Below are 25,509 nucleotides of genomic sequence, written 5' to 3'. Positions count from 1 at the left end.
TCTCTCTCTCTCTCTCTCTCTCTCTCTCTCTCTCTCTCTGTGTCTCAGCTCCTCCCCTCTCCTCCCTCGGCCCCACCCCCATCTCCCTCGGGCCCCAGCCCTCCTCTCACCTACCTGGACTCCTTGACATCCTGCCCCGTCCGTGGGATGGAGAGCCCAGCAGACGTGTCCCCCCGCCCCTCCCTGGGGCTGCACCGCGGCCATGTCCGAGTGGCCCTCTAAAGCTGCGTCGTCTCCTCCCCGCTTTGGACCCCGGGGTTCAAGGGCAGTGATGCCTCAGTGTTAGCTCCTGGCCAGGGTCCATCCTTTGCTGCAGGGAAGCTTGGGGCCTCTCGGATCTCGGCCTGACTCCGCAAGGCTGCTCTGTGTCCCTCCCCTTCTCTCCTGAGGACACGTGCCCTAATCCAGGACGGTCTCCCCTCCCGATCCCTGATTCAATCACGTCTGCAGAGACCCTATTCCAGATAAGGTCCAGGCCCAGATGCTGGACATTAGGACATGGACAGGCTCTTCCGGGCCTACCTAGCCCACGACACTGCCCTGTTCCCGTAGGGCACGGCTTTGCAAATAGTCCTGCACCAAACCTTCCTGCAGTTGCTCTGCTTGGGGCCTTCTGCTTCTTGTTGCTGTCCCCTTGGATCATTTCAGAGCAAGTCGCCTTGGTCCTTCTGTGACCTCTGGGTGCGGCAGAAGGGACAGCAGCATCTCTCCTGCCGGTGTGGCTTGTGGCCCAGAAGTGCTGGCCTGGCTTGTCTTGTTGTCGTTTTTAGTAAGTTCTACGCCCGATGTGGGGCTTGAACTCAAGACCCTGAGATCGAGTCACATGCTCTGCTGACTGAGCCGGCCGGGCCCCAACGCCTGTTTCATTTTGATGGCTGAAGTTCTCTCCAAAGTAACGGGAGGTCCCACAGCCCAGTGTGGGCTGCAGGGTGGGTCTCACCAGCGCAGCCTTGCCTGACCGTGCCTGAGAGCTGCCCTCTTGTCTCGTTCAGCCGCACAGTGGCCGCACGTCCCCCTGTGTAGAGGATCTGTGGGGAGTGGGGGCATTCAGGAAAAGGAGGAAATCCTGGTCAGTTGCAATCGTAGGTTATTGCTGTTTCCGAAAGGCCGGGGGCCCCCGGGTGCTCCTGTAGGTTCTCGGTGCCCTTGGGAGTTCAGCTTAGGGAGGGAGGGGGAACCACGAGAGTCAGGTCAGATGCTCCCTCTCCAGGCAGTGGGAGGTGGCCGAGGTTTGGGGCAGCCACCAGGCTCTGGGTCCCTGGGGAGCAGGTCTGTGCACCCAGCTCTGTAACAAGCTCTTCTCTCCGCAGACGCTTGAGACTGCCGGCTACGTGAAGAGTGTGCTAGTAAGTAACTTCCACGTTCACCCCAGGTTCCCAGCACATTTGTCCCTGGAACCTCTCCTGCTGGTGGCTCCTTCTAGTCCAGACAGGGCAGCCGTGCCAACGCAGGCTACCTGCCCCAAGACTTTGCAGTGGGGACCAAGGGTGCCCATTCGTTAGGGTCAGATAGATGCCCCACGTGGCCATCGGGGATGCCCACAGGAGCCAGCACCCAGCTTTGCCCATTCTTCAGGGATGGCTGGCGACCTTGGAGCGCTCAACCCCACCACGGGTTTCCTCCTTGCTGGTGTGGTCCAGCAGTCGAAGCGTGGCTGGTACATGGTCAGGGTCATGGAAATGCAGCTCAGCTCCCTGGGGAGTCACGGGTTTTTGGTCTCCTCCCATGTCTGCAGGGTCTGTCTCCAACCGTGTGGGGAGGGCATTTCCCCAGACATCTGCTCAGAGAGCACGGAGCAGGGCTGGGCTCGGGCCCTTCTGGGTTCCTGTTTTTGTGTGTGTTCTGCTCAGAGCCTGCGCCCCGGCCACACGCCGTGAAGGAGGCTGGAGCACTGAGCAGGCTGTGGTCACGGCCCCCGACGTGGGCCAAGTGGAAGCCCCACTCCGTCTGCCCCTCCAGCTCCGTGACCACGCAGACAGCAGCCTGCCTAGAAACTGCCCTCCTGGTCCATTCCAGTGACCACGTGGGAACGCGAAGGGAGCTGCTCACCCCTCAGAAAACCTCTTCCGCTGGTTTTTGCAGGAGCGCGATAAGCTTTTAAGATATCGGAAGCAAAGAAAGAAAATGGCCAAACTCCCCAAGGTAAAGGAGACGATGCTGACCCAAGTGTGTTTTTAAAGCCGCTTAACACGAGGGAGTTTTTCTCTGGAGGTGAAAAGAAAATATTTACTATTTCTAAAAATTGTTACTGTACCATAACCAACACGAACCTCAAATCAATACTATTGTTTATAATTCTAAATTTAAAAGTCCTACCTTGTTGCTTTTAAATTTCCCAGGTAGCCCACGATTCATGACCGCAGGAAGGAGGGGATCGCCCCGACTCTGGCCTTCCCCTGCAGGCCTGGGAGTTAGAATTCCCAAGTGGCCACGGGGCTCCCAGGCCTGCCTCGCCACCGCCACCGCGTGGTCCCCTGTCACCACTGCAGGCTGCGGCGCCCACGGGGCCCCCTCCCAGGCAGACCTGCGCCCCCAGGGAGTCTGAAGCCCAATCCTTTTCCATAAATGTGTGTTTTTTATTAAAGGAGATTCCAGAGGTATTCCCAGAGAACGTTAACTTGTGCTCTGCTTTATGCAACATGAGTGTGTTTTCTTGGGCTTTTGAATGCTCAAGGGTAACTCCTCAGGCACGGACACTGGCCCATTTGGCCCCCAGAGTACTGGGGGCCCTCTCTCCTCGGGATTGTCGCAGAGCACTTAGAGATTTCCTGGGGGCCTGGGAGCCAGCGGGAGGAGGCCCACCCGCCCTCTCCACCTGGGCCCCCGCTGTCCCGTCGCTTCCAGGAGGCAGGAGTGGGGACGAGCCAGGCAGTTAGGATACAGGCCAGGAGCCACCCAGATGGGCTCAGCAGCCCAGGACAGGATGTTGGTTGACAAAGGTGTGGACCGTTGGCCACACGGCAAGGGGTGACCGTCATGAGCTGGACCATGAAGGGGTCCGGTGGGATTTCGGCACAAGAAGGACCCAGGAGGCTCCGGTGACTGTCGGGCCAGGAGTTCGGGAAAGTGTCAGGGACACAGCAGGAGGGACTTGGATAGAGAGAGAGTGGATGGTGGACATGGGGTGAGGAGGGGACACGAGTCCGTGTCTGGACTAACCCAATTCCTTTGGGTCAGAAGCCGGTTGTGGTGGAGACCTTCTTTGGGTACGATGAAGAGGCTTCCCTGGAGTCCGATGGCTCCTCCATCTCCTACCAGACGGACAGGACAGACCAGACCCCGTGTACGCCTGACGATGACCTGGAGGAGGTAGCCTCCCACGGGGGGTTCTGGACAGGATGGAGTGGGGCCTGGAGGCCAGGGGGATCAGGGTCGGGGGTCTGGATACATGGGGTTTTGCTGTGGGGCCTGCCCCCTGGAGCGGTGGGCTCCGTGGCCCTCCCAGGCTGTGCCCCTGCCCCCGTGGCCTGTGATTTCGCAGGGTGAGAAGTGCCTCCCGTTACCACCCTCCCTTCACAGGCCCCGGTCGGGTTTCAGCCCTCCGCTATGCTCCTGCCCCTCCACACGTGGGGACAGACGGCTCCCTGCCTCTCGGAGGGCTGCCCCAGGCTCTGGAGCACCCAGTAGGGGAGGCTGGCACCAAGGCCAAGGGCCAAGCCGAGAGGTACACGGGACAGATAGTGCAGAATAGTGTTGTCTTGGATAGACACACAGCCAGTCTGTCCTGCCCGCCAGTCCTTCTTCCAGAAGGAACGGCCCTTTGGTGCAGGCAGCCAGCTGAGTCCCACATGTGGGAAGAAGCTTGGTTTGTTCACACTGGCTTGGCCCCGGTGGCTGAAGGACAAGGAGTGGCCCTGAGAGGTCCCAGGGGACACTAAGGTCCCAGGTAGTGCCTCCCCGGGCAGATCAGGGCAGATGATCCCATGGCCGTGGACCCGCTTAGAGACCTCAGACATCGTTGTACAGCTACTGCCAACAGCCTTGGGGATAAGGAACACAGGGGGAGCTGCGGCCCGGTGAGGGCTCCTGGGCCTGGTCCCTCTCAGACACAACCGGCCTCCACAGCAGACCTAGGCCTTGTTCTCGGAGCAAGAGCTTTGGGGCCCGGGGGACCCTCAAAGGCAGCAGCCATCCCCTGTCTTCTCCCTGGGGCAGCAGGTGTCCTTGGAGCCAGAAGGAGGCATCTGGGAATCTGCGCAGGAGGGGGGGGTGGGGGAGGAGAGGCATTCCCGGGGCCAGGTCTCACCTGACACACTGGGGGGGCCAGGGGTGGGGAGGAGATGCATTCCCGGGGCCAGGTCTCACCTGACACACTTGGGGGGCCAGGCGGGGTCCCCACTGAGCCCCTGAGGCTCACCCTGGCCTCAGTGTAGCCAGCTGGGCCTTCCCCCCGGGGGGCTCCGGGCTCACCTCCCCGGGGCCCCCGCCACACTGCGTCTCTGTGCACCTGTGCAGGGCGTGGCCAAGGAGGAGACGGAGCTGCGGTTCCGGCAGCTGACCATGGAGTACCAGGCTCTGCAACGGGCCTACGCCTTGCTGCAGGAGCAGGTCGGAGGGACGCTGGATGCAGAGCGAGAAGTTAAGGTCTAACTGACTTCTACTCCACGATGTTCCGGCCCCCGCTGGGCTCCTCCCCGCTTGACCCCCGCCGTGGCAGGGACACCTGTGGCGCTTCACCTTCCAGGCTGATCCCTCTGCCCCGCGGCTCTTGCTGGGCCTGTGGGAGCTCCCGAGGCGACTGGGAACCAGCGTCTGCGCGGCAGCGCTGGGAGTCGGCCCGGCGGTGGGTGGGGCCTCCCCCAGAGCGGTCCCCGGCACAGGTGTGAGTGATGGTCCCCGGAGAGCCACGTGTGTCCCCTCTGCGGACCGTGGCTGGCGGGCAAGGGGAGGTCTGCTTCCTTTGAACCTGCCCGCAGCGCTCTTGGGGGGCTCCCCCAGAGCGGAGGCTCAGAGATGGGGAAGGGTCAGCATTTCTGCTCGGTTCTGGAAACCTGCGGTGGTCATTCACTCACCCCGTCTGCCTGAGCTCAGCTGCTGCGCTCACCTTGACCTGGGCCTCCCCAGACAGGCCCTGCTGGGAGCAGGTACGTGTCCCCCTCCTGCCCCTGCTTCCCTGAGCCCTGGGCCGGGCGCTCATGCCCGTCCACCCAAGGCAGGAACACGGGGCTGACAGGTGCCCTCGCTGGCCACCAGGGGAGGCCGTGGCAGGGGGCTGTGCCCTGTCTTCCCCTGAACCCCACCCCACGCTCCCTGACATGTGGCCTGCCGTGCCAGGGCTCCGAGGGGATGCCCTGCATAAGGAGGTCGGCTGCACCCTGCACACGGAAGGGGTCTCCTGCCCAGCTGCCCTGGCACCTGGGGCCCATCTCTGACCCCAGCCATATAGGGCACGGCGCCAGTCAGCTGGTTCCGAGACTCCAGCTGGCCGGCTGGGCTGGACTCTTGGAAGCAGGGCACGGTGTCAGTGGGGTCCCCTCTCATCCCCTCGCTGCCCGGATAGCCACTGGACCTACTCCCTGTGAGCAAACGGATCTCCCTCCAACATCCCTTGTGTCACGACGGCCCTAATAGGGAGGCCAGAGGAGGGGAGGGAGAGCCAGGGTCCGCTGATGTCTCCGAAGGGGACCCCAGGGCCAGGCCACGGGATACTCGGCCTCCTCAGCTCGAGGGACCCCTGACCCAGTGCCCAGCTGGCCCAGATGCTCTCATCTGCCCAGAGGTGTTCCCAGGGAACAGGGGCACCCATCGGAATGAAGGGCCCTGTGGCCCAGACCTCACGAGAGCAAATTAAGTCCGGGGGGATGGCCTAGACGGTCTGGGGCCTTGCCTGCCCCTGGGCAGCGGCGGGTGGGCTTCTGCGGGAGGCGGGGGAGGAGGGAGTCAGGTGCACGCGGGACTGGCAGAGGGCACCCGTGCGGGACAGGACAGGCCGAGCGCTGAGCCGTGTGTGTGTGTGTCCTTGCCGTTGGCCAGAGCCCAGGATGAGGCCCAGTGGCCAGTGCCCCGCAGGCCTCCACGGCCCTCCTCAGCCCTTTCATCCTGCCTACAGAGATGTCCCCGACAGTCCCTCAGAATGAGTCTGTAGGCGTCCCCATAACCCGAGAGAGTCCGCTCGCCACAAGCCTCCTGGTGCTTCCCTCCGCCCAGAGCCTTCCCTGCAAATGCCTGGACCGCCCCCTCTCCCTTAGCTGCGGGCGAGAGCCCACTGGAAGCCTCCAGCCCTGCGGGGCGTCCTGGCTGCGAGAGGAAGTTTGACGTATCCCTCCTCCCATCCTACAGACCCGTGAGCAGCTGCAAACAGAGGCGCAGAGAGCCCAGGCGCGGATAGAAGATCTGGAGCGGGCCCTGGCCGAGCGGGGGCAGGTGCGGCTCGAGCGGGGCCGGGTGCCCACCCACACGGAGGGTGCCCGAGGGACATGGGCGGTCCAAAGATGTATGGGGGGGCTGCACCTGGCAGACAGGCACCCCAGTAGGAAATGCAGACCCTGAAAGGAGCACAAATCCAAGGAAAGGCCCGGCATGCCTTGACGAGGGGCCTGGGTAGGCCCCGTCTCTCCCCACAGCTCGGGGCCAGGGCTGCCCCTGGAGACCGCTGGTCACTTCCTCACCCGTATGCCCATCGCCACCTCTGGGCTCTTCAAATCCTGAGAGAAGGTGTCTGTTGCCTGCCACCACGAGCTTCTGTCCTGCTGGACGACACAGCTCCAGGTGGACCCAGGAGGAGGCTGGAGGACGGCCGCATTGGGCCGGGAGAGTCTTCATGGGAAAGCACCTGGGTCACGATCAAGCCAGTGCAGACCCACGGTGGTCCTCGACGCATTCACCACTGGGTGGACGGCGAGAGGGACGAGAGGATGACCTGAGCAACATGGGGTCGTGTTGCCACACCCCGACCTGAGCGCGCATGGCCCCGGATTCCGCGCTGGGCACCTGTAAGCTGTTTACCCGAACCACGCAGGGCTGGCTTGCCCCGGGGCCCCGTGCGCTCCGGCTGCAGGAACCGTGCTCAGAGGCTGGGCTGAGCGCAGACTTCACGGACCCTGCCTGGACCTCGTGAGGTTGGCACCTGAGCCCCACAGCAGCCGTTCGTGCAGGAGAGCAGTGGCCGGGTAGCCGGGACATGAGCAGGAAGACAGTGTGGCTGCCTTTCAGTGGCCGACAGCCCTCCAACTTCCCAGATGACTTTGCCGAAGAACCTGGAAAGAAGGGGAGCGTGCGGGGCAGCGGGCCTTCCTCCTGACCCCTCGCCGAGGAGGCTGCTTGTGGGAGCATCGCAGCTTTTGGGGACACCTGACCTTGTGGCCGGGCGGGGGGGGGGGCGTCTATACACGTCTTTCACCAGAGCACAGAAGCCGGCAGGCAGGACACACCCTGAGGGTCCCAGGCTCCTGCTGGTTCTGTGTCAAGGTCCTTGGACCCAAGCCACCCATATGGCTCCACGTGCCCCTGGTGCCTGGCATGGGTGGGTGTGGGCTGGGAGTGCTGGCTGTGTGGTGGTGCGGGGTCCCACAGAAGCAGGGCTGCCTCCGTCTGCTCTCGTCCAGGCCCCTCCTGGGGAGATCGCAGGCTTTCGTTCGTGGCATGACAGGAGCCATAGGAGCGGTGGCCAGAAACCCGCTGCAGAGGCTGGGCGTTGCCTCCTCCACTCTGCTGAACCGTGGTTTAAATGTAGGCTTTGCACTGATTCTGCGGCATTAATTTCTCCAATTTAATTCCATTTTCAAGGACATGAAGTGGATTGAAGAGAAGCAGGCACTGTATCGAAGAAACCAAGAGCTTGTGGAGAAGGTGCGCCCCACGTCCCGAGAAAGCAGCGACCTCTACCCCGTGCTCCCGGGAACTCTCTTCCGGACAGAGGTCCTTGGAGGGTCCACAGAGGCGGTCCACACGCTGCTGTGTGTCTGGCCTCACCTGAGCTCTCCAGGCTGTGGCCCTGGCCGTCGGCTCTCCTGGCTTCCGGTTAACAGGAGGCCCTAAAAGGCCGTCAGCCCTGCACCCCATCCCCAGCTGGGGCTCTGTGGGCTGGAGGATTTTACATGATGGGCCGCAAAACACGGTGCCCACCGGCCTGCTCCCGCTAGTGGCCTGGGTTCTTGCCCAGAGCTGCCTCACTTGTCCTTCTCTGGGCCGGTGAGATGCCCATTCTGCACACAATCCCCCTCATTCAGCCCGATCTGGGGTGGGGGGGGCTCCTCAGATGACACCTGCACAGCTTGGGACGGTCCCCAATGGGTGGTGCCCCAGAGCTGCTGGCATGGGGACGGTCAGACCAAGGTGGGAGCTGGGCTCCGGTTCAGAGGCAGAAAGGTCACCGGGGTCATCGTCCTGCCCCGTCAGGGAGCCGCGTGCCGTCCTTCCCCACCAGCCATGGGCCTCGTCCTGGGCTGAGCACGGGCAGCCACAGCCCTTCTAGAGAAGAGCCAGGCCTGCTTGTCCTCCTGGGCCCAAGGGGCGCCACCGTGTCTATGCTCCGTGCAGACTGGCAGCTCCCAGCCAAGCCCCCACGCCACAGCCCAGTCCCACTGGGGGCTGTTAGGTCTAGATGGTGAAATGATGCCCACGTGCTTCCTGTGGACCGTCCACGGGTTCCTAAATCACGGCAGCTGTGCCTATGGTGCTCTCCTGCACACACGCACACTCGTGTAACGTTCATGGGCACACTCGTGTGTGCACAAACACATGCATACTTGAATGCTCACTTGTACGTATACCATGCCCATGAATGCTTCCATGTGCACAAAATACATGTGCACATAAATGCTTGCGTGCACACATGACCCTCACACGCATCTGCACACACGTTTGTGTACACGCATGACCCTCACACGCATCTCACATTCGTGTGCACACATGTTGCTCACATGCACACTTAAGCACTTCTGTGCACACATAGATACTCATGTGCATGTGCAAACACTGTGCACACTTGTAGTGCTCGGTGCATACTTTAAACCTGCGCCTCTCTCTGGCTACCACACGCACAGGGTCACATTCCAGTAGGCGCTGCCCACAGCCTTGGTTGTGCGTGACCCCGCGTGCCGTGGAAGGAACCTGCCTCCGATGGCACCTGGACGGATGCCGGGCCCTGATCCATCTCCAGCCACCCCTGAGCATCCCAGCAGGGCATTCAGCTCCCCAAATTCAGTTCAGGGGGCATGGGCCAGGCCATCCGGTCCAGTGGACGCCCTTGTGGTGTGCCCTTCCCTGCCCTCATGAGGCCTGGACACCTCAGCGGCACACCCTCGATGGCCCTTCTCTTCCCTGTCTCTGCTCAGATGGCTGGACTGGGCTCAGGGCCATCCCGGGGGCATCTACGGCTCCTCACCCCTCTACCGCTCCCTGTGCCCGCCCACCCTGATGAGCCAACTCCAGCTGGAGCGAGGGCTCTAGGCGCCCGGGTGGGTCGGCTGTCCCCACGGATGGCCGGAAGCTGTCAGGAAAGTCGGGAGGGGACCTCACGTAACCTCAATGTCTCATCTACCTTCTATTTTACAGATTAAACAAATGGAAATAGAAGAGGGTCGGTTAAAACACGAGGTTCAGGATGCAAGGGACCAAAACGAGCTACTGGAGTTCCGGATCCTGGAACTTGAGGTGCGCCGTGGGCGTGGGCACTGGGTGCGTGGGGCAGAGCTGCTGTGACGGAGGGAGGCGCTTGGCCTTCCTGACCTGGGCCCTTGCTCACGACCCCAAGGGGGTGGGTGGAAAGGAGGCACCTCTCCGAACAAGGGCCATGGAAGAAACCCCAGAATGAGCGAGATGTGAGTGTCCGCTTCCAGACCCATTGGGCTGCATGATGATGGCTGTGCCCCTGTGGGGCTGTGATGGTGGCCGTGGTACTGAGCGGGGACCACACCCCCGACCATGGTGGCCAGCTAGTGGACGCTGGCTCCTTGCTCATTTAAGTGGCCAAGTGTGGGTAGCTGGGGGCCACGCAGTGACCAGGTGCCCTTCTGGCTGTCCTGGCCCCTGTCCTCCTCTGTGACCTTGGCCTCCTGCAGAGGAGGAAGCGGGAGCCAGGCTCCCTCGGGAAGCATCCGGCCATACATACATGGACGGCCGTGCAGCTGCCATCACCTTCCACTGCACTCCTGGCCAGGAGGGCGTCTCTGAATCCAGAGGGCAGCTGGGGGATATGGTCCACCTGTGAGGACGTGCCCAGGGCTGGCATCTGCCCTGCTGGCTGTCCACATGACTCTGGGGCTGCCTCCTCAGTCCCAGCCACCTTCAGGACCCCCGGGGATGAGATGGTCATGAACCTTGTGGCAAGAGGGTGTGTGTGCATGTGTGTGCACACATGACCACCGCTTGGCCTCCGGGGCTCCTGCATGTGGCCTTGGGTCGGGGACAGCACTGCCAGCCACTGTCCTCAGAGCAACCAACCAGTTGCTCCGGTCAGCCCGTGGAGGAGGACACGACTCCCTGAGCCTCCTGAGGGCCCGAGGATTCATGGCGGAGCAGCAGGTCAGCAGCAGGGGTGGGGATGGAGGAGCTGGGCCTGCCAGGCTGGGGGTCCCCGCTGCTGCCAGTGTCTGCACAGGGGCCCTCTCTGTCCCTGGGCTTGTTTCCCAAATGCCCACCACATTCGCTGGCCTCTGCACCTCCGCCCTGTCCCTGGGTGGCCCCCAGCTCAGCCCACATGCCCAGCCGCCTGCTCTCTGTCCTAGGAGAGGGAGCGGAAGTCCCCAGCCATCAACTTCCACCACACCCCCTTCGCAGAGGGGAAGAGCCCCCTCCAAGCCTACTGCGAAGCTGAAGGCGTGACGGTAAACCCTGCTCCCTCCCACCCCTGCACTATGTGCCACAGCCCCCACCCCAGCCCCACAACCCCCTCCTCTCCAAGCCCCCTTGCCGCGGGCACTCACCTCCTAGTGTCCCTCTCTGCCTCTAGGACATCCTGGTCTCGGAGCTGATGAAGCAGCTGGACATCCTGGGGGATAACGCCGTAAGTGTATGTCGCTCTCCTGACTTGTGCATGCCTCCTCGCGCCAGTCCCCACCCCATCAGACCTCCAGTGTCCAGGGACCCCCGTGAGTCCCGCTGCCGGTCTGCCACGGCTGCCCTGCCTGCCTGCACCCTCCCCGAGGCCACAGCTGCTTGGGGCAGCCCCTGGAATTTGGGAGGAGTCCTGCCCCATTCTCATGTTCCTGCACCCAGCTGGGTGGTGACTCACCCAGAAGCACGGGGTTCAGGGCCTCTGCTCTGCCAGGATGGTGAGCCCTCTGCTGCGCACACCAGGGTCCGCTGGCCATGATGCTCCTGGCCGTATGTTCTCAGTTTCTGGAATGCTGGTCGGTCTTTAAGCCTTTCCACACCTTGGTGGGGGTGGGGGCGGGGGTGGGGGCGGGGATCCTTCCAGTGCCTTAGATATCCCAGGCTCTTAGCGGTTCCCACGTCCTTGGTTTTGGGGGAAGGGCAGAGACCATAAATAATCTGCAAATCTCATTTAGGGCACCATTCCAATTTCTTGAGCAAACTCTCAAAGAATACTGATTACTGTGTGACTGTGCTGCTTCCTCCTCCATCCATCCCTTCCTCCCTCCCCCCTCTACCCTCCAACGTCATCCCTCCCTCCATCCATCCATCCTTCATCCTTTGTCCATCCATCCTTCATCTTCCATTCTCCCTCATCCATCCGTCCACCCTCCATCCATCTCCCATCCGTCCATCCATGCACTCGTCCTCCATCCATCCATCCCTCATCCTCTACGCACACTCCATTGTCCATCTCTCCTCTCTCCTTTGTCCATCCATCCTCCGTCCATCCTCCCATCCCTCACCCTCCATCCACACTCTATCCTCCATCCCCCCCACCCTCCCACTCATCTTCCATCTGCCCTTTGTCCATCATCTTCTACTTGTTGAAGCCCTGCCCAATGAGCAGCTCAACTGTGCTAGAAGCAGCCCCACTGCACCACCCAGAACTTCTTTTTCTCCAAGGTGTACTAATAAGCAGAGGCTACAGCAGAGTCCCTGTTGACAGGGACACTTCTCTCCTTGCCCACACTTTCCAGAGGGTGGGGGAAGGCTCCGCTGGTGGTATCCACCCCTCCCCCAGACCCCCGCTCCATCTGGGCTGTAGGCTGTAGAGGCATCAGCCAATAGCCAGGATGGGGTCCTGCCCTGAGTTTTCAGGCCCCGTCGCAGGGACCATACTGGTTAACCTTCTGATTCACAGCTGGAGAAACTGAGGCCCAAGAGGACACCTGCCCAGGGTCCTAGAGCAGATGTAGGAAGAGCCTCGCTCTGTCCAGTTCAGTTCAGGGCCCCTCCCCAGCCTTGTAGCTCCCTACTCAAGAGCTCCAATGGGCTCTGATGGAGCCATCAAGGGGCCTCAGAGCATGGAGACAGAGGCTTTCGGGGACTGGAGGACACGCCTTCAGGTTTTACGCTCAGGGGACCCTGGGGAAAGCTTGGCACTTCCTACTGATGGGCCTGGAGGCTGTCCCTATCCCTTCAGTGGTCACAGGGGGCATAATGAGTGTGCTTCGCAAGCACCCCATGCCCGGGGGCTATGCCCCGTGGAGCCTGAGCCCGGAAGTTCATTCCTGGAGCTTGCCGCGGCCTGGCTCATGAGGCAGGCAACAAAGATAGCCCGTCCCCTGCTGCCTTCACAGCCAGTTCTGTGGCTGCCATGCACAGCCTGCCCCAGAGCAGCCCGCGGCCTCCAAACTGGCTGTGGGTGTGCCAGAACCCCAGACCTCAGGAGGCAGGGCCCTTGGAGTTGAGCAGAGGTTGGCGGGGCGGAGCGGACCCCCATCCTCCCTGGCAGAGCACCCCTCCCCGCAGCTGTACCTGGGCGGCAGAGGGATGGGTCCCCGGGGGAGGGCAGAGCAGACGGTATCTGCCTAGGTCAGGGCCTCGGGACATCATCACCTCCTGGCCAGGCTGCTCACCCAATGGTGAGCCCCTGAGCCAAGTGCAGCCATGTTCTAGTAGGTTCTCCCTGAGGCCACTTGCTCAGCCCTCCCTGGTCCCTGTCTGCGTTGGGGAGGGAGCACACTGGCCCCTGAGGGGCTCCCCAAGAAGCAGGCAGTGTGAGGAGCACCTGGCCAGCCCAGCTCCGGGCTGAGTGTGGGTACACTGTGCCCCAAGGGCAGAGATTGCCTCTGTGCCTACAGCGTTTGGTCACCGTCCCCGCCTTGGCTGACTGCTACAGGCCTAGGGGACAGTGAGACACCCCTGCCCTTGGGGGCCAAAGTTCACAGCCCAGACGGAGGGCTTTCTGAGCAGACAGGTTCTGGGCTCTAGGGTGGTGTCCCCAGCTCTGTGATCCAGCAGACTCTGCCTCCTCTGGTCTCTGATTCCCATGCTCCCCACCACCGCCCCCAAGTTGGGCCCTGCGGCGGGCCCTGACAGCCTGGCTGCCACCCAGCTGCTGACGCAGGCAGCGGTCATGGTCTGAGTGAGTGAAGGGCTTGTAGCCTCCAAGGATGCTCATTGGTCCCAAGGCCAGACTCGGCCAGAGACCACCCAGGTGGGCCCCTGGAAGAGGTATGAACACACCATGCCGAGAAGAGACAGAGACCCCAGGGCTGGAGCCATCCAGCGGGCTTCAGGCATTAACACAGCCTGCACGTGCGGAGAGCCGGCTTTCAACCAAGGTGTGGGCCAGGGACAGTGGGTGTGTGTATATCGCCGCTGCCCTGCACCCCCCTCGCCCTCCCCTCGCCCTCAGCGGGCCACCTACAGGGTCCTGGTCACCAGTCCTGGGGCGACAGGTGGGGGCAGAACAGAGAGAGCATATCAGAGTCAAGTCAGGGTCAATGGGGTAGAGAGTAAAGGGCATTCAGGACCCCAGGAGGTCATTTCACTCAGAGTGACCTAACCTGTGGCCCCAGCCCCTGCGCCTCTCCATCAGGTTCACTTCATGCCCTCCCACGCACCCTCCCTGCCCGGCACCCCCAAGCACCCCCCGCCAGGCACCCCATGCACCCCTCACCAGTACCCCCGTGCACCCCACCAGGCCCCCCCGCCCTCAGTATTTCAGTCTACTGCCTCGGCAAGCCCCCCCCGACTGTCCCCATGTCTGCTTCGGTGCAGAATCTGACCAATGAGGAGCAAGTGGTCGTCATACAAGCTAGGACCGTCCTGACCTTGGCTGAAAAGGTAACAGCATCTGTGTGGCCGCTCTTGGAACAGGGCCGGGGCAGCTGGGAGAGGGGCCGTCCCCGGAGGAGGGACTCCTGGGCTCTGCGGGGGAGTCATTGAATCCTGTTGGCCTCGGGAGGTCCCGCACATGCAGGGGTCAGACCCACCATCCCCTCTGCGGGGAACAGATCAGTCAGACTTCGTCTCAAGACCCACTCTGCCTCAGTTTCTCCCTCTAAAGGTCAGGCAGTGGAATGGGTCTGTATACCACTGGCTTTCTGTTCACCCACCAGAACCCTCCCCGGGGGGTGCCTAGCCAACCTGGGCTTCTTCCCCAACAGGGCAGCCAGTCCCTGACCCCCAGCCCCCCAGCCAGAGCCTGCCCGGGAGGCCTGCTGTCAGCAACTAGTCCTGGGGCCCCCAGCAGGAAGGGGAGAGGGAGTCCTGGCAAGCAGGTGTGCAGGGCATGGGATTGAGGGAAGACCTCTGCTGGCTGAGCGCTCTGTCCCCTGTCCCCACCGAACCCCTGCTCACACCCCTTCTCTCCCTGGCGAGGGAGGGACAGACCTTCTGGACAGCACGTGGGGGTGTCTGGACGCTGGGCACCCGGAGCTCGCCATGCCAACCCAGCCCCCACTCCCAGGCTGCCCGTGGCACCTGGGGGACGGTGGGATGGCTTTGGTGCCTGCATGGCCACCTGCGAGGTCACCCTCTCCTGCTCTTCCGGTTTGTGTCCAGTGGCTCCAGCAGATTGAGGAGACGGAGTCGGCCCTGCACCAGAAGATGGTTGACCTAGAGAGTGAGAAGGTCGGTGGGTGTCTTGCCTTGTGTGTGCAGCACGGCGACAGCAGGTGGATGCCCGGGGCTGAGGCGCAGGCGCCCTTGTGTTTCAGGAGCTGTTCAGCAAGCAGAAGGGCTACCTGGACGAGGAGCTGGACTGTAGGAAGCAGAGCTTGGACCAGGCTCACAAGGTGAGGCAGGCGCGCCCACCGCTTTGGCAGGGGCGGGCTGCAGACGCGGGGGAAGCGCTCCCGCTGGCCGCTGTCGCTCAGGGCCTGGGTCCAGCGTGGCCGCCGTGGGGTCAGCCTCCGCACTCCTCCCTGAGTGCTGAGGCCCAGGGGGCCTAACTGCTCTGGCAGCAAACCCTTCGCCCGTGAATGTGGAGCTCACAGGGATCCCTAAACGAGTTGAGAAATAGGATTCATGGACACATAACATGTTTATAAATTAATCGAACACGGTTGACCGTTCGTAAGAAGCGTTCTCTGGGGCTTCCTGTGTGTGTCCCTGCTACTCCGAGGAAAGTCCATGCCTGTCTGCACGCCTGCCTGGCCCGTGGGAAACACTCGCCCCGCTGAAAAACTCATCCCAGCTTGCGGTTAGCGCAGAGATCTGGGAGTCCTCGTAGACACACCTGCGCCGCGGGAGGCAGTCCTCACTGACACGGGTTTGACAACGAGAAGTCCCATCAGCGCCTCAGGCTGCCTTGTGTCAAGAGGGTGAACTGAGACCTGGCACCACATCCTTGCTGCTCTGATTAGTCTGGCCAAGGGGCACCACGGGGGGCTTCCTGGAGGAGGGACGCCCACGCTTCTTCCCAGCGGTCAGTTACACCCCGCGTGCGTGCTGCCTCCCGGCATGTGCTTCCCGGCCTACCTTGTGTCCCTCTGGACAGCCAGTCCTTGAGGTCAGGGCATGTCTGGAACCAGCTCAGGGAAAGCTTCCAGGGGCCCTCGTAAGGCGACAGGGACGCCTGAGGCCAGGGATGTCCCTTGTGGTAAGTAGAGGTACGAGTGCCCACCTTCTGGAGTGTTAGCAGAGTGAGGTCACTGTGTGGAGAGTGCGTGGGTCACCAGCAAGTCCTACCCAGCCGGGAAGCTGACGGTGTGATGTCTCCATTAACCCCATCAGGCCCATGCAGGTGCCGGTGCTGGTGCTGGCAGCCCACTCACCAGCCAGTGGCAGTGGGACACCTGCGGGACACCTGCAGGCACGGCCACAGAGAAAGTGGTGGAGGGCAGTGGCCTCAGAGAGCCGAATGGGCACTGATGGACCTTCCCAGAAATATGGGCCACGATCCCTGTTTCCAGTCCACGGTGCTGGGTGGGAAGGATACTAGGGAGCAGCCAGACGCCCATCCCCACCGCCGCTCCCTGTGCTCTATTCCTGCAACCCAGACTCAGGCATGGAGGGGACATCTCACCCCTGCGCCCTGGGCGTTCCTCAGGGCACAGCTCAGGAATATGTGCATCGGTGCCGGAAAGACAGGCCAGTGTGGGAGGCAACAGAGTGGGCTGTATGTCTCACATGTGCACACACAGACACACGTGCACACCCACACATGCACGTGCACACATGTACACACACGCACGCACACCCACACATGCGCATGTGCACCCCAGAGAGTGGGGTGCCCTCGGGGGGCTGCAGGGCTGCAGACACCTGCCCGGGCTTCACCTCCTCCCTGCTCCGTGGACACAAAGTTGTGGCAGAGTTTTGAAGGGGAAGTGAAGGTCCCCACACATGGGGGCCACTCTCAGGGAGCTGCTGGCTCCTGCAGGTGCCCTCGGGTGGCGCTCTGCTGGGGGGAAGGCCGCTGCCCCTCTCTCATTTCCAGCTTTGTGTGAAGCCTTTGTGGTGCCAGCACTAAACACCCCCACCTGCACGATATTTGCTTGTAAATGCCTGAGCATCTCCCAGCCGCCTGAGCTCTTCAGCTGTCCTGTCCGGAGGGGCTGACCTGGAGTGTGAGCTGGTGGTGACAGCTGGGGACAGTTTACTTTGCAGCTGTCCAGACCAATAAAATGTGAGGCTCCAAGGGTTTTTTTCATTCCCCAAAATGTCCACGAAACCTGAAAGCACTTTTCATAATCATTTTGCCTGAGGAAAAGACCCTTCACTTCTGAAGAGGTTACATTTTTGATGGGAGGTTGGGTTTCTGTAGCGTAGGAATTTGGTTTTTTCAAAGATTGTTCAGGAAAATCTCCAGAGGAAAAAGCTTTACAAGTGTTCCAGATCCGACTGGTAAATCCCTAGGAATTTATACCAAGGTGTGCATTTAGTCCGCTGAGCTGCAGAAAACGGGTCCTTCTGCATTGGTTCATGGTGGTTTCTTTTTGAGAGGGCAGGGGGGTGAGCCCCATGCCCCATGCAACTCTCTCCTTGTCCCCAGGGCCCCCCAGTGGCCGCTGTCTGGCCCACGCACCCGCGGCCCCTGCTCGGCTTCCCCCATCAGCCTCAGCTTCAGCCCCGGCCTGGAAGCCCCAGGGTCCGGCCCCCTCTCAGCCGGTCAGCTTCTCTGCTTCCCTCAGGTGTTCTCGCGGCAGAAGATCTGTGGGACTACGGGTCCTTCCCCAGAGGTCTGCAGTGGGCGCTGTGGCCCCTAGCTGTGGGGAATCACATGTTTGGGGACCAGCAGCATGAGGCATGATGGGCTCTCTGTGTCTGAGTCCTCAGGGGTGGGTTGAGGCCTGGACTCCAGAGCCCCCTGCAGGGTCTGGACCCCAGCTGTCCCCAGCAGGACCCCATGCACATTGTCCGAGCCCACTTGTCTCCCGACCTGGGGCCAATAAGAACAGTTGCCTTGGGGAAGGGGTGGGCACTGGACAGCTCTGCAGGGCTGGGGTCCTCTCCCAGGCTGCGCAGGGCACACCAGGCCCAGGGGTACAAGTTCTCGGGATTCGGAGAGTGGAGGTGGTAACATGGGCACACAGGGCCCTGCGGCCAGCAAAGGTGAGGCCATGTCCAAGGCAGTGAGGAGCAGCCGAGAGGAAGGGCCGCACTCCCAGAGCCCAGAGGCTGGTCTCAAATGCAGTGTGGCAGGACGCGCTCCCTCTGAGGCCGCAGGGGGGTCCTTCATGCCTCCTCCGGCTCCTAGGGGCTCCAGGTGTGCCCAGCCTTTGTCTCTTCACATGGCTTCTCCCCCATGTCTTTTGTGACTGCGTCCAAGTCCCCTCTCCTTGTAAGGACACGAGCCATTGGATCATTGAATGCCCCCCCCCATCCAGCATGATTCCACGCTAACGTGAAGACAGCAGCAGACACCCTAGTTCTAAATATTGAGGCCACAATATGAGATCCAGGGGTCAGGACCTGAATATATCTTCTTGGGGACATGATTGACCCACCATGTGTGGCATGGAGGACCACAGAGTGGCCCGGCCTCCCCTGGGGAGAGGCTAGAAGTCAAGGCCCTCCCACACTTCTGTCCTTACATCAGACAGACCCCTGTGAGCACTGCCGTTCTTCCTTCTGTGGGGCTCGTAATTCCAGGGTTTGAGGAAGGCCGTGAGCAGGGGAAGACGCCTTCCCTCTGCTGCCCATTCCTCCGGCCCCCTTGGGGCCGTCCCCCTACTCTGGCTTCGAATATCTGCTTACCAGCTTTCCAGATATTAGTGTGAGCTAAGACTCTACCTCCAAAGTTTTGGTGCACGTGTCAAAGCCCGTGTAGAAGTGCACGCTCTCGCGGTAATGACTCCTGGGCTGGGTGTCCACTCCGCAGGTCGTGTAAGCCGGCCGAGGAGAAAACAGCGCCCGCTGTGGGGTGGCGTGGAGGCGCTGGCACCCCCAGGAATCACGGGGTTCCCTTTGGCCAGCAGGCCAGACTGACGTGTCCCCTCCCACCCTAGCACATCCTGGAGTTGGAAGCCATGCTGTACGACGCCCTGCAGCAGGAGGCCGGGGCCAAGGTGGCCGAGATCCTGTCGGAGGAGGAGCGTGAGAAGCTCAAGGCGGCGGTGGAGCAGTGGAAGCGGCAGGTGATGAGCGAGCTGCGGGAGCGCGATGCCCAGATCCTGCGCGAGCGTATGGAGCTGCTGCAGCTGGCCCAGCAGGTGCGCGGGGGCGGGGCCGGCGGGGCGGGGCCGGCGGGGCGGGGCCGGCGGGGCGGGGCCGGCGGGCGGGGCCCGGGAGGGGCTGGGAGCTTCGTGGGCGGAGTCCCACGGCCACGCCCCTGGGCCAGCCCCCGGCTGCAGTGGCCATGCCCTCCCACGACAGGCCCATGAGCCACTCTGCCTGCCCCGTCAGACCAGCCTCTGGCTGGCACGTCCCCTCTCTTGGGACCGCTGGCTGCGAGGTTTCTACAGTGCCTCCTCCTTCGACGCCAAGGGCATGACTAAAGCGTGGTCTGGGAACCGCCTCGTGGGCGGGAGCTGACCGTAGCCTTCTTTTGACCTTGGGCACTTTAGGACTTCAGGCTAATCCAGCTGGTCCCCTTCTAACAGCAAGTGAGGGACCCTGGCGCACTGGACAGCCTCTGCTCCCCCGCGTGCGCCCGTGGGGCCCGGAAAAGCCTTCACAGAGGTGTTCCGTGTTCAGAGCGCCCCAGATACATGGCCCCACTTGCCAAGTCACATAAGCTAGTGACCCCGGCGATACTGTGAATGTTAGGGTAGTGTCTGACCAGAGCACCAGTCCGCTGCCGGAGCACTCGCTGCGAGACTCAGGTGGTCAGTGTGGGGACCGTACCTGGGGGCCGTCCTTGCCATCAGACAGGCTGCTTCCAGGGTCCAGGCTTCCAGGTCCAGTGAGGACGCGTGAATTTGCATCTTGTGGGCCTGGTCTACCAACGGGAACACTAGGGGCGTCACCTTTGCAAGGGGGCTCCTCCTGGGATGGCTTCCTGACCTTGTGGTGGCTTCATGCTGCTGGTGACATCTGGGAAGGGTGTGAATCGGTTTCTGGGGTGTCCAGCATATTGTTTCTCATCTGAAGTTGTAGGGGTGGGAGGAGCACAGCAGCTGACTGCAGAAAGCTGTGTCCATCAGGGAAACCGAGGTGAGCCACGCCGCTGCCCTGCTCTGCCATGGCTGCCGGCGGTGTGCGGTCTCGGACAGAGGACGGTGCCGGCTGGCTGCGGCTCTGCGGCTTGTCCGCCGTGTAAACGGACGAACGCCTTGATTTCCCAAATGCTCTGATCAGTGAAGATTCCTCCTTCACCATTGCAGAGAATTAAAGAGTTAGAAGAAAGAATAGAAGGTCAGAAGAGGCAAATAAAGGAGCTGGAGGAAAAGGTAACACGCATGTGTGTTTGGGCTCTGTTTTGTGCATGGGGCAGGGGAGGGTGCCGGTTCGCGTGCTCCCAGCCGTGGGGTGATGGTGAGCAGGAAGCCGAGCTGCCTCGCAGGGGCTGCGTCTCTCCCAGACTCAGTCTCCCCGGCTGCAGCCGTGGGAACTGGGGCCCGCAACCTAGGGTCCTTGTGGGGCTGGTGGTCGTGCCAACCTGTGGGATTCCTCCACGCTCATCAAGCAGTTGGTCTAAAAGTTCCAGAAACGCCGGCTTCTCTTCTTGAAAGCAGGTCATCTGTCCAACACCAGTCTCTGGTTTCTGGCCCTTAATGCACCTGCCTTGGGGTTTAGGACACTCAGGGGCTGGCGTACAGGGAGTTGGGGGCCTGGGGCAGACCAGCTGGCTCTTTTCCTGGACCCCCAGCCCTGTCAGGCGTGGAGTCGTGGGCGCTCTGTCCACTCAGTCCAATTCCGTGCTCCCCAAATCGAGGTGCCTGGAATGTGCCTGGAGGGAACCCTGTCTCTTTCCATGGGGTTTGCTTAGTTTAGGGGCCGTTCTTTCTCTGTGACTTAGGGTTGTTTTCATATCTCCGAGGTCACACTGATGTTTGCTTAGGATCTCACCAAATGACGGGCTCCGCACTGGGCACTGAGCAAAGTGACCCATGGAGCCACTGCCCTGCCTTGTCTCTTCTGGAAAGAGCAGGAGGCCACTGCTTGCACGGGCGCTCTGTGAGCTGCGCGGCCCAAGGAGGAGGCCACAGAGGCCCCGTGCCCACGGGGGAGAGTGGCCCCTTACAGAGGTCTCCCAGCACACCCCACCCACCCCTGCTACCCAGGGACAACACCTGCCCCTTCCCTGGGCCCTTTACTGTCATCTGCCTGGCGGTCGTCACGGTGACTGTGTAACCTCGTGGTGCCAGTGAGTGCCCGTGAGCTCCCGTGAGCAGCCCCCAGACCTGTGCAGGCTGGGAAACAGGGAGGTGTTCCTGCAAACAGGATTTGTGGCCCTGTGGACGCCGATGCGTGGGGAAGCCTCCACCAGGCCCGGAGGGGCGGGACATTGTTCTCAGGGTCTCTCCCCGCACATGAACCTATTTCCCTTTGCATCTTCACCTGAGAACATTTGTGTGCGCTCCACTTGGATTTTAAACAAATCCAACGTGTCTGTGCCGCTGTCAGAGCTCCTCCCGCATCTGAGTTGGCAGCCCCCCTCCCCAAACCCCGGGTGAGGTTTCCAGGCCGCATCTCTACAGGCTGCTCGCTCTTTGCCGCTTACCATGGGACGGGGACGACGTCTTGTCTGGGTGCTGGGTTTGCCCAGCCCTCGGAATGTCTTCCCACAAGACGCCGTCCTCATCTTCCGCCGGCAAGGGTCCTGACCAGCACCTCCGCAGAGGAGGCAGCACAGGCGGCTGGTGGGGGCGCGTGTGCGGGGCGCGGGGTGCACGGTCCTCACGCACCAGGACCCACGCACCAGGGTCCGCTCCCGTGCCTGGTGGAGGCACGTCTCGTTCTGTCTGTGATCGCGGCCTTTCTCGCCAGAGCTCTACAAACTCTTTTTCTCTCTTTCTCCCTCCATGTCTCTGCCCCCCACCCCCGCCCCTTTTCAGTTTCTATTTTTGTTCTTATTTTTCTCCTTAGCTTTCATTCTGTGGTCATAGCGCGCCTGGCCCCGACACGGTGAGTATCTCATCAGCTGGTGCCACCGGCGAGGGTCCCGTCTGCCCCCAGGGGCCCTTGGGGCCCCCGCACTCCAGCAGCCCAAGTGCCGTTGGGAGCCCCAGACGAGTCCAGAGGGCTGTTCCAAATCCAGGGCCAGGATTCGGGGTCGGTCAGGGGGCTTGAGGGCACCTGCCTCTCTCGAGGGGGCAGGAGTGTGGAGGACCCCTCACGAGGCACCGAGCCCACGGCAGAGGCGTGCACACACTCGGCTTCCCTGCTTATGCGGCCTTGGCAGAGGCGGTGCTGAAGAGCACAGTCCTCTTGCCTTTCTCGTCCTTTTCCGCTGGTGCTGAGGACAAGCTGGGCTGACTCTGAAGAGCCCCCAGAAATGCCCGGGCTTCCACGACGCGCGGGTCTCGTTCACAGACGTGAGACCAGCCGCCCAGTCGCCGCGTCATTACTGTGGCTTTAGACCAGGGCCACATGCTAGTCCTGACCCCTGCTCCCTTCCAACGTAAGAGGAGAGGACCAGCAGCCCTGGCCTCACCATGCTGCCCAGCCCATGGCCTGCCCTTCCAAGGGTGTCTGAGGGGCTCCCTGAGGGGCAGCAGCATACTCTCCTGTTCCCCAAACCCACCCGCACCCTGTCCCTCCAGCCCCATCCTCTCCAGAGAACCCTTTCCGACATGTGTCCCGCATCTTGTGTCTTCCAGCCCCCAGAGGAGCCAGACCCCTTTCCTCCAGCGGGACCAGAGGCCAGCAGGGGCCTGGGCAGCAAAACAAGATGCCACGTCCCATCCCTGAAGCCCCAAGAGGATCTGGTCTCTGGGGACCCCGTCCCGTTGAGGAAGAGGGAAAAAGGGGGGCTTTGAGCACCTCTGAGTGGGCACCGGTCCGCTCTGCTGATCCAGACTCAGAACTTGTTTCTTGACTGGGGCTCCTCTGGGAGCAGCCTGATCCTGGCTGCTGGACCCTGGGTCCCCCTCGGGACACAGCCTCCTGATCCCAGTGACAAGGATGCACACGTTCCCTGCTGAGCAGGTGCTGAGAGCTGCTTCTGTGCAGGGCCGCCCACAAGCCGACACCCCCCCCCACCCGCTCCTCAATCGCGCACAAAGCTCAGACGAAACCATCGGGAAGAACACAGGCAGCCCAGAGAGGACCCAGGGAAGACTGTGGCCACGGCGGTGACCTCCATCCAGGGAAGCCCAGGTGGGTCACAGGGCACCTCCGAGGACGGCTTCCCCTGGTCCCGCAGGTGGCCTGTGAAGACCCGCTCGCTGGGTCCTGCGCACCTGCTGGCCGACGTCCCTGCCTGGTTTGAAGATGTTGTTGCCTCGGGAGCTGGCGTGACTCTTGCACGTACCGTGCCATCACCGGCCGCTAACCCGCCCTGAGCCGCATGGAGGAACGCGGTGGAACTGACCAGAGACTGAGGAGCATGACGGTGGGAGGTGGGACGAGCGAGCGCCCCAACCCACTGGAGAGGGGCCTGGCTTTCCTGGAATGCAGAGCCCCAGGCCCTGTGGGCCCTGGGCACCTGGCTCACTGCCCCCCACAACCACCTGGAGGCCGTGAGCTGCAGACAAGCTGAATGGGGCTCGAGGGCCACGCCCACGCGAGGGCAACCATGCACCTGGAGTCCTGCGGATATGACAAGGGAGCCCGACATCCAGGTGGGGAGCAGGTGAGTGCCCTGGTCCATCTTGGAGACCCATTTTCCCTCTCCACTGTTTGGGATCCTTGTCAGTCTGCTGGGACCTGCCCTGCAGCGGGAGCCCTGGGTGACTGTCCAAGCCCACTTCTCACCACCACCCTGGACCAGAATCTGCTCCCTGATCGGGGGCGTCCCTCTGTGGGCTCCTTAGGGGCCCTCATGGGCTGAACCTCTGTGGGCTCCTTGCCCAGATCCAGGACACTTCCCCCAGACCTCTGAGCTTCCCTGAGTTTCAAGGTTCAAGGGTGGCCTCATCTCCCAGCAGGGAAGAACTGTCCCAATGAGCTCCAGCCCCTGTGGGGTCTGCTGGCCAGCCCTGCCCACCCCGAGCCCCCAAAATTCCAGGAAAGGGACGTCTCCTTTTCCTGAACTGTGGCCCCCAGGCCCCCTCCCCTTCAGGCACCGTCCGGAGTTTGGCCTCCTGGCCCCTCACTCCTCTCCCTGCCTGTCCCCCACCCTGCCCCCCAGGCTAGAAGGCCACGGGAGGGTTGGGCCCAGGAGGGGTGCTCCAGGGCTGAGGCCTCTATTTCCAGCAGAGTCTCCTGAGTGAGGTGTTGCTGGAGGCCAAACCGTCCACGTGTCCTTGACTGCATGTCGGCCATGGTGGCCCCACACGGGGCTGCGGATGCCCCAGAGCTGTGAGCAGGTCCTTCCTGCAGGGGGATCTAGAACCAGGAGAGCAGAGACTCTGGGAGCAGGTGCTGGGCAGATGCAGCTGCCCTGGGGAACAGGGCCTTCAGGCTGGCCCTTGGTGGCCTCAGGACCTAGATGGGGCTCCCGGGGAGCACACACTGGGGTGCCCTTCCTTCGGGGCTGGCAGAGTGCAGCGGCAGCAGCAGACACACTGCAGGGCTGCCCCCTTGTGGGTGTCAGAAACCCCTAACAGTGTGCAGGCCCGGAGGGAAACACGCCTCCCCTCTGCCCAGCTGCCCGGGCTTCAGGGGGAGCATTCTCGAACAATCACCAAAGTAGGGACAAATGTCTGAGACGGGGCACCAGTCTGGCCCCCAGTCTGGAGATAGGGGCTCCGACCGCCTGCCAGGCCGTGCGCGGGACCCTGGGGCCAGCTCTTCCTCTGACAGCCGGGGGCAGCCCCAGGGCCACGGCCGAGAGCAAGCACGTCCATACGTTGTAGCACGGGTGGCGCTACGCTTGATCTCTGGGTGATGGCAGCGCCTGCCGGGCTCTGCCACTGCGGTGTCCCAGCCGGTGACCACGTGGGGAGAGGCCCCGGAGGCCGCAGACGTCCTGTTTCTCCACAGGCTTTTGGGCACTGAGCTTGGCACCCCTCAGCAGCCTTTGTGTGGCCGTGGTGGCCGCCAGGCCCTCACGGGTTTCCTGGGCCCCCGTCGCTGCCGTGTTCTTCCATTCTCTGAAGAAGACCCGTCCCTGTCCTGTCGTTCGTTTCTTTGTCTGGTTATTCGTGCCAGTACGACTTGGGCACATTTACTTTACTCTGCGGGCTACAGCCCAACACCGTCACTCGTTACCTTCCTGGCCTGAGCCGTGGAGCATGTGTTCATGTGACTCCCGTGTCCCCTTGACACGCCCTGTCTTTTGAGTGAGCACGTTCCTAATTTCTGCCACCTCAGGCTGGGCTTGTGGTGTCCCTGCCCCAAGGAGTGCCTTCCTCCTGTTGCAGGATGGTGTTTAGGAACTGTCTTCGCTGGGTGCTGGATGTGCCCCTTGCCCTGGGGCAGGGGCTGCGGCACTATCTCTAGGCCGACTTAGGGGAGGAGCATGGGCGTCCTCAGGAACACGCACACGCCTATGCATATTTCTGCGTCCATCTGTCGGTCTACCCTCCATCTGTCCGTCTATCATCTATCATCCATCTGTCCATCTGTCTATCATCTGTCCATACATCTGTCCATCATCCATCCATCTATCCATCTGTCCATCTGTCCATCATCCATCTGTCCATCCGTCCATCTGTCCATCATCTATCCATCCAACCATCTGTCCATCCATCCATTCATGCATCCATTCGTTATCCATCCATCTATCCATCTGTCCATCATCTATCCATC

At 62.1% G+C, this 25,509-nt stretch overlaps 1 protein-coding gene across 2 annotated transcripts in view; it reads left to right on the top strand.

Annotated features, from left to right (window-relative positions):
• JAKMIP3 (Janus kinase and microtubule interacting protein 3) overlaps positions 1–22,853 on the top strand; it is a 42,673-nt gene extending 19,820 nt beyond the window's left edge. The window contains exons 7-22 of one of the 2 annotated variants that reach the window (XM_032882058.1): positions 1,311–1,346; positions 2,083–2,142; positions 3,178–3,309; positions 4,456–4,584; positions 6,280–6,363; positions 7,726–7,788; positions 9,496–9,594; positions 10,668–10,766; positions 10,892–10,945; positions 14,044–14,109; positions 14,830–14,898; positions 14,985–15,062; positions 18,720–18,923; positions 20,037–20,102; positions 21,742–21,780; positions 22,476–22,853. In XM_032882058.1, coding sequence (XP_032737949.1) covers positions 1,311–1,346; positions 2,083–2,142; positions 3,178–3,309; positions 4,456–4,584; positions 6,280–6,363; positions 7,726–7,788; positions 9,496–9,594; positions 10,668–10,766; positions 10,892–10,945; positions 14,044–14,109; positions 14,830–14,898; positions 14,985–15,062; positions 18,720–18,923; positions 20,037–20,102; positions 21,742–21,780; positions 22,476–22,634 — 1,437 coding nt within the window. In that variant the 3' untranslated portion in view covers positions 22,635–22,853. Of the gene's footprint in view, positions 1–1,310; positions 1,347–2,082; positions 2,143–3,177; positions 3,310–4,455; positions 4,585–6,279; positions 6,364–7,725; positions 7,789–9,495; positions 9,595–10,667; positions 10,767–10,891; positions 10,952–14,043; positions 14,110–14,829; positions 14,899–14,984; positions 15,063–18,719; positions 18,924–20,036; positions 20,103–21,741; positions 21,781–22,475 lie in introns of both variants that reach the window. The other variant, XM_032882059.1, reaches the window with a different exon arrangement.
• Positions 22,854–25,509: the final 2,656 nt, after the last annotated feature.

Source organism: Lontra canadensis, unplaced genomic scaffold, assembly GCF_010015895.1.
Source record: "Lontra canadensis isolate GAN:19392208 unplaced genomic scaffold, GSC_riverotter_1.0 scaffold79, whole genome shotgun sequence".
Lineage (NCBI taxonomy): Eukaryota > Metazoa > Chordata > Mammalia > Carnivora > Mustelidae > Lontra > Lontra canadensis.
Note: the sequence above shows the minus strand (reverse complement) of the source record. Positions and strands in the feature narration are given on the sequence as shown.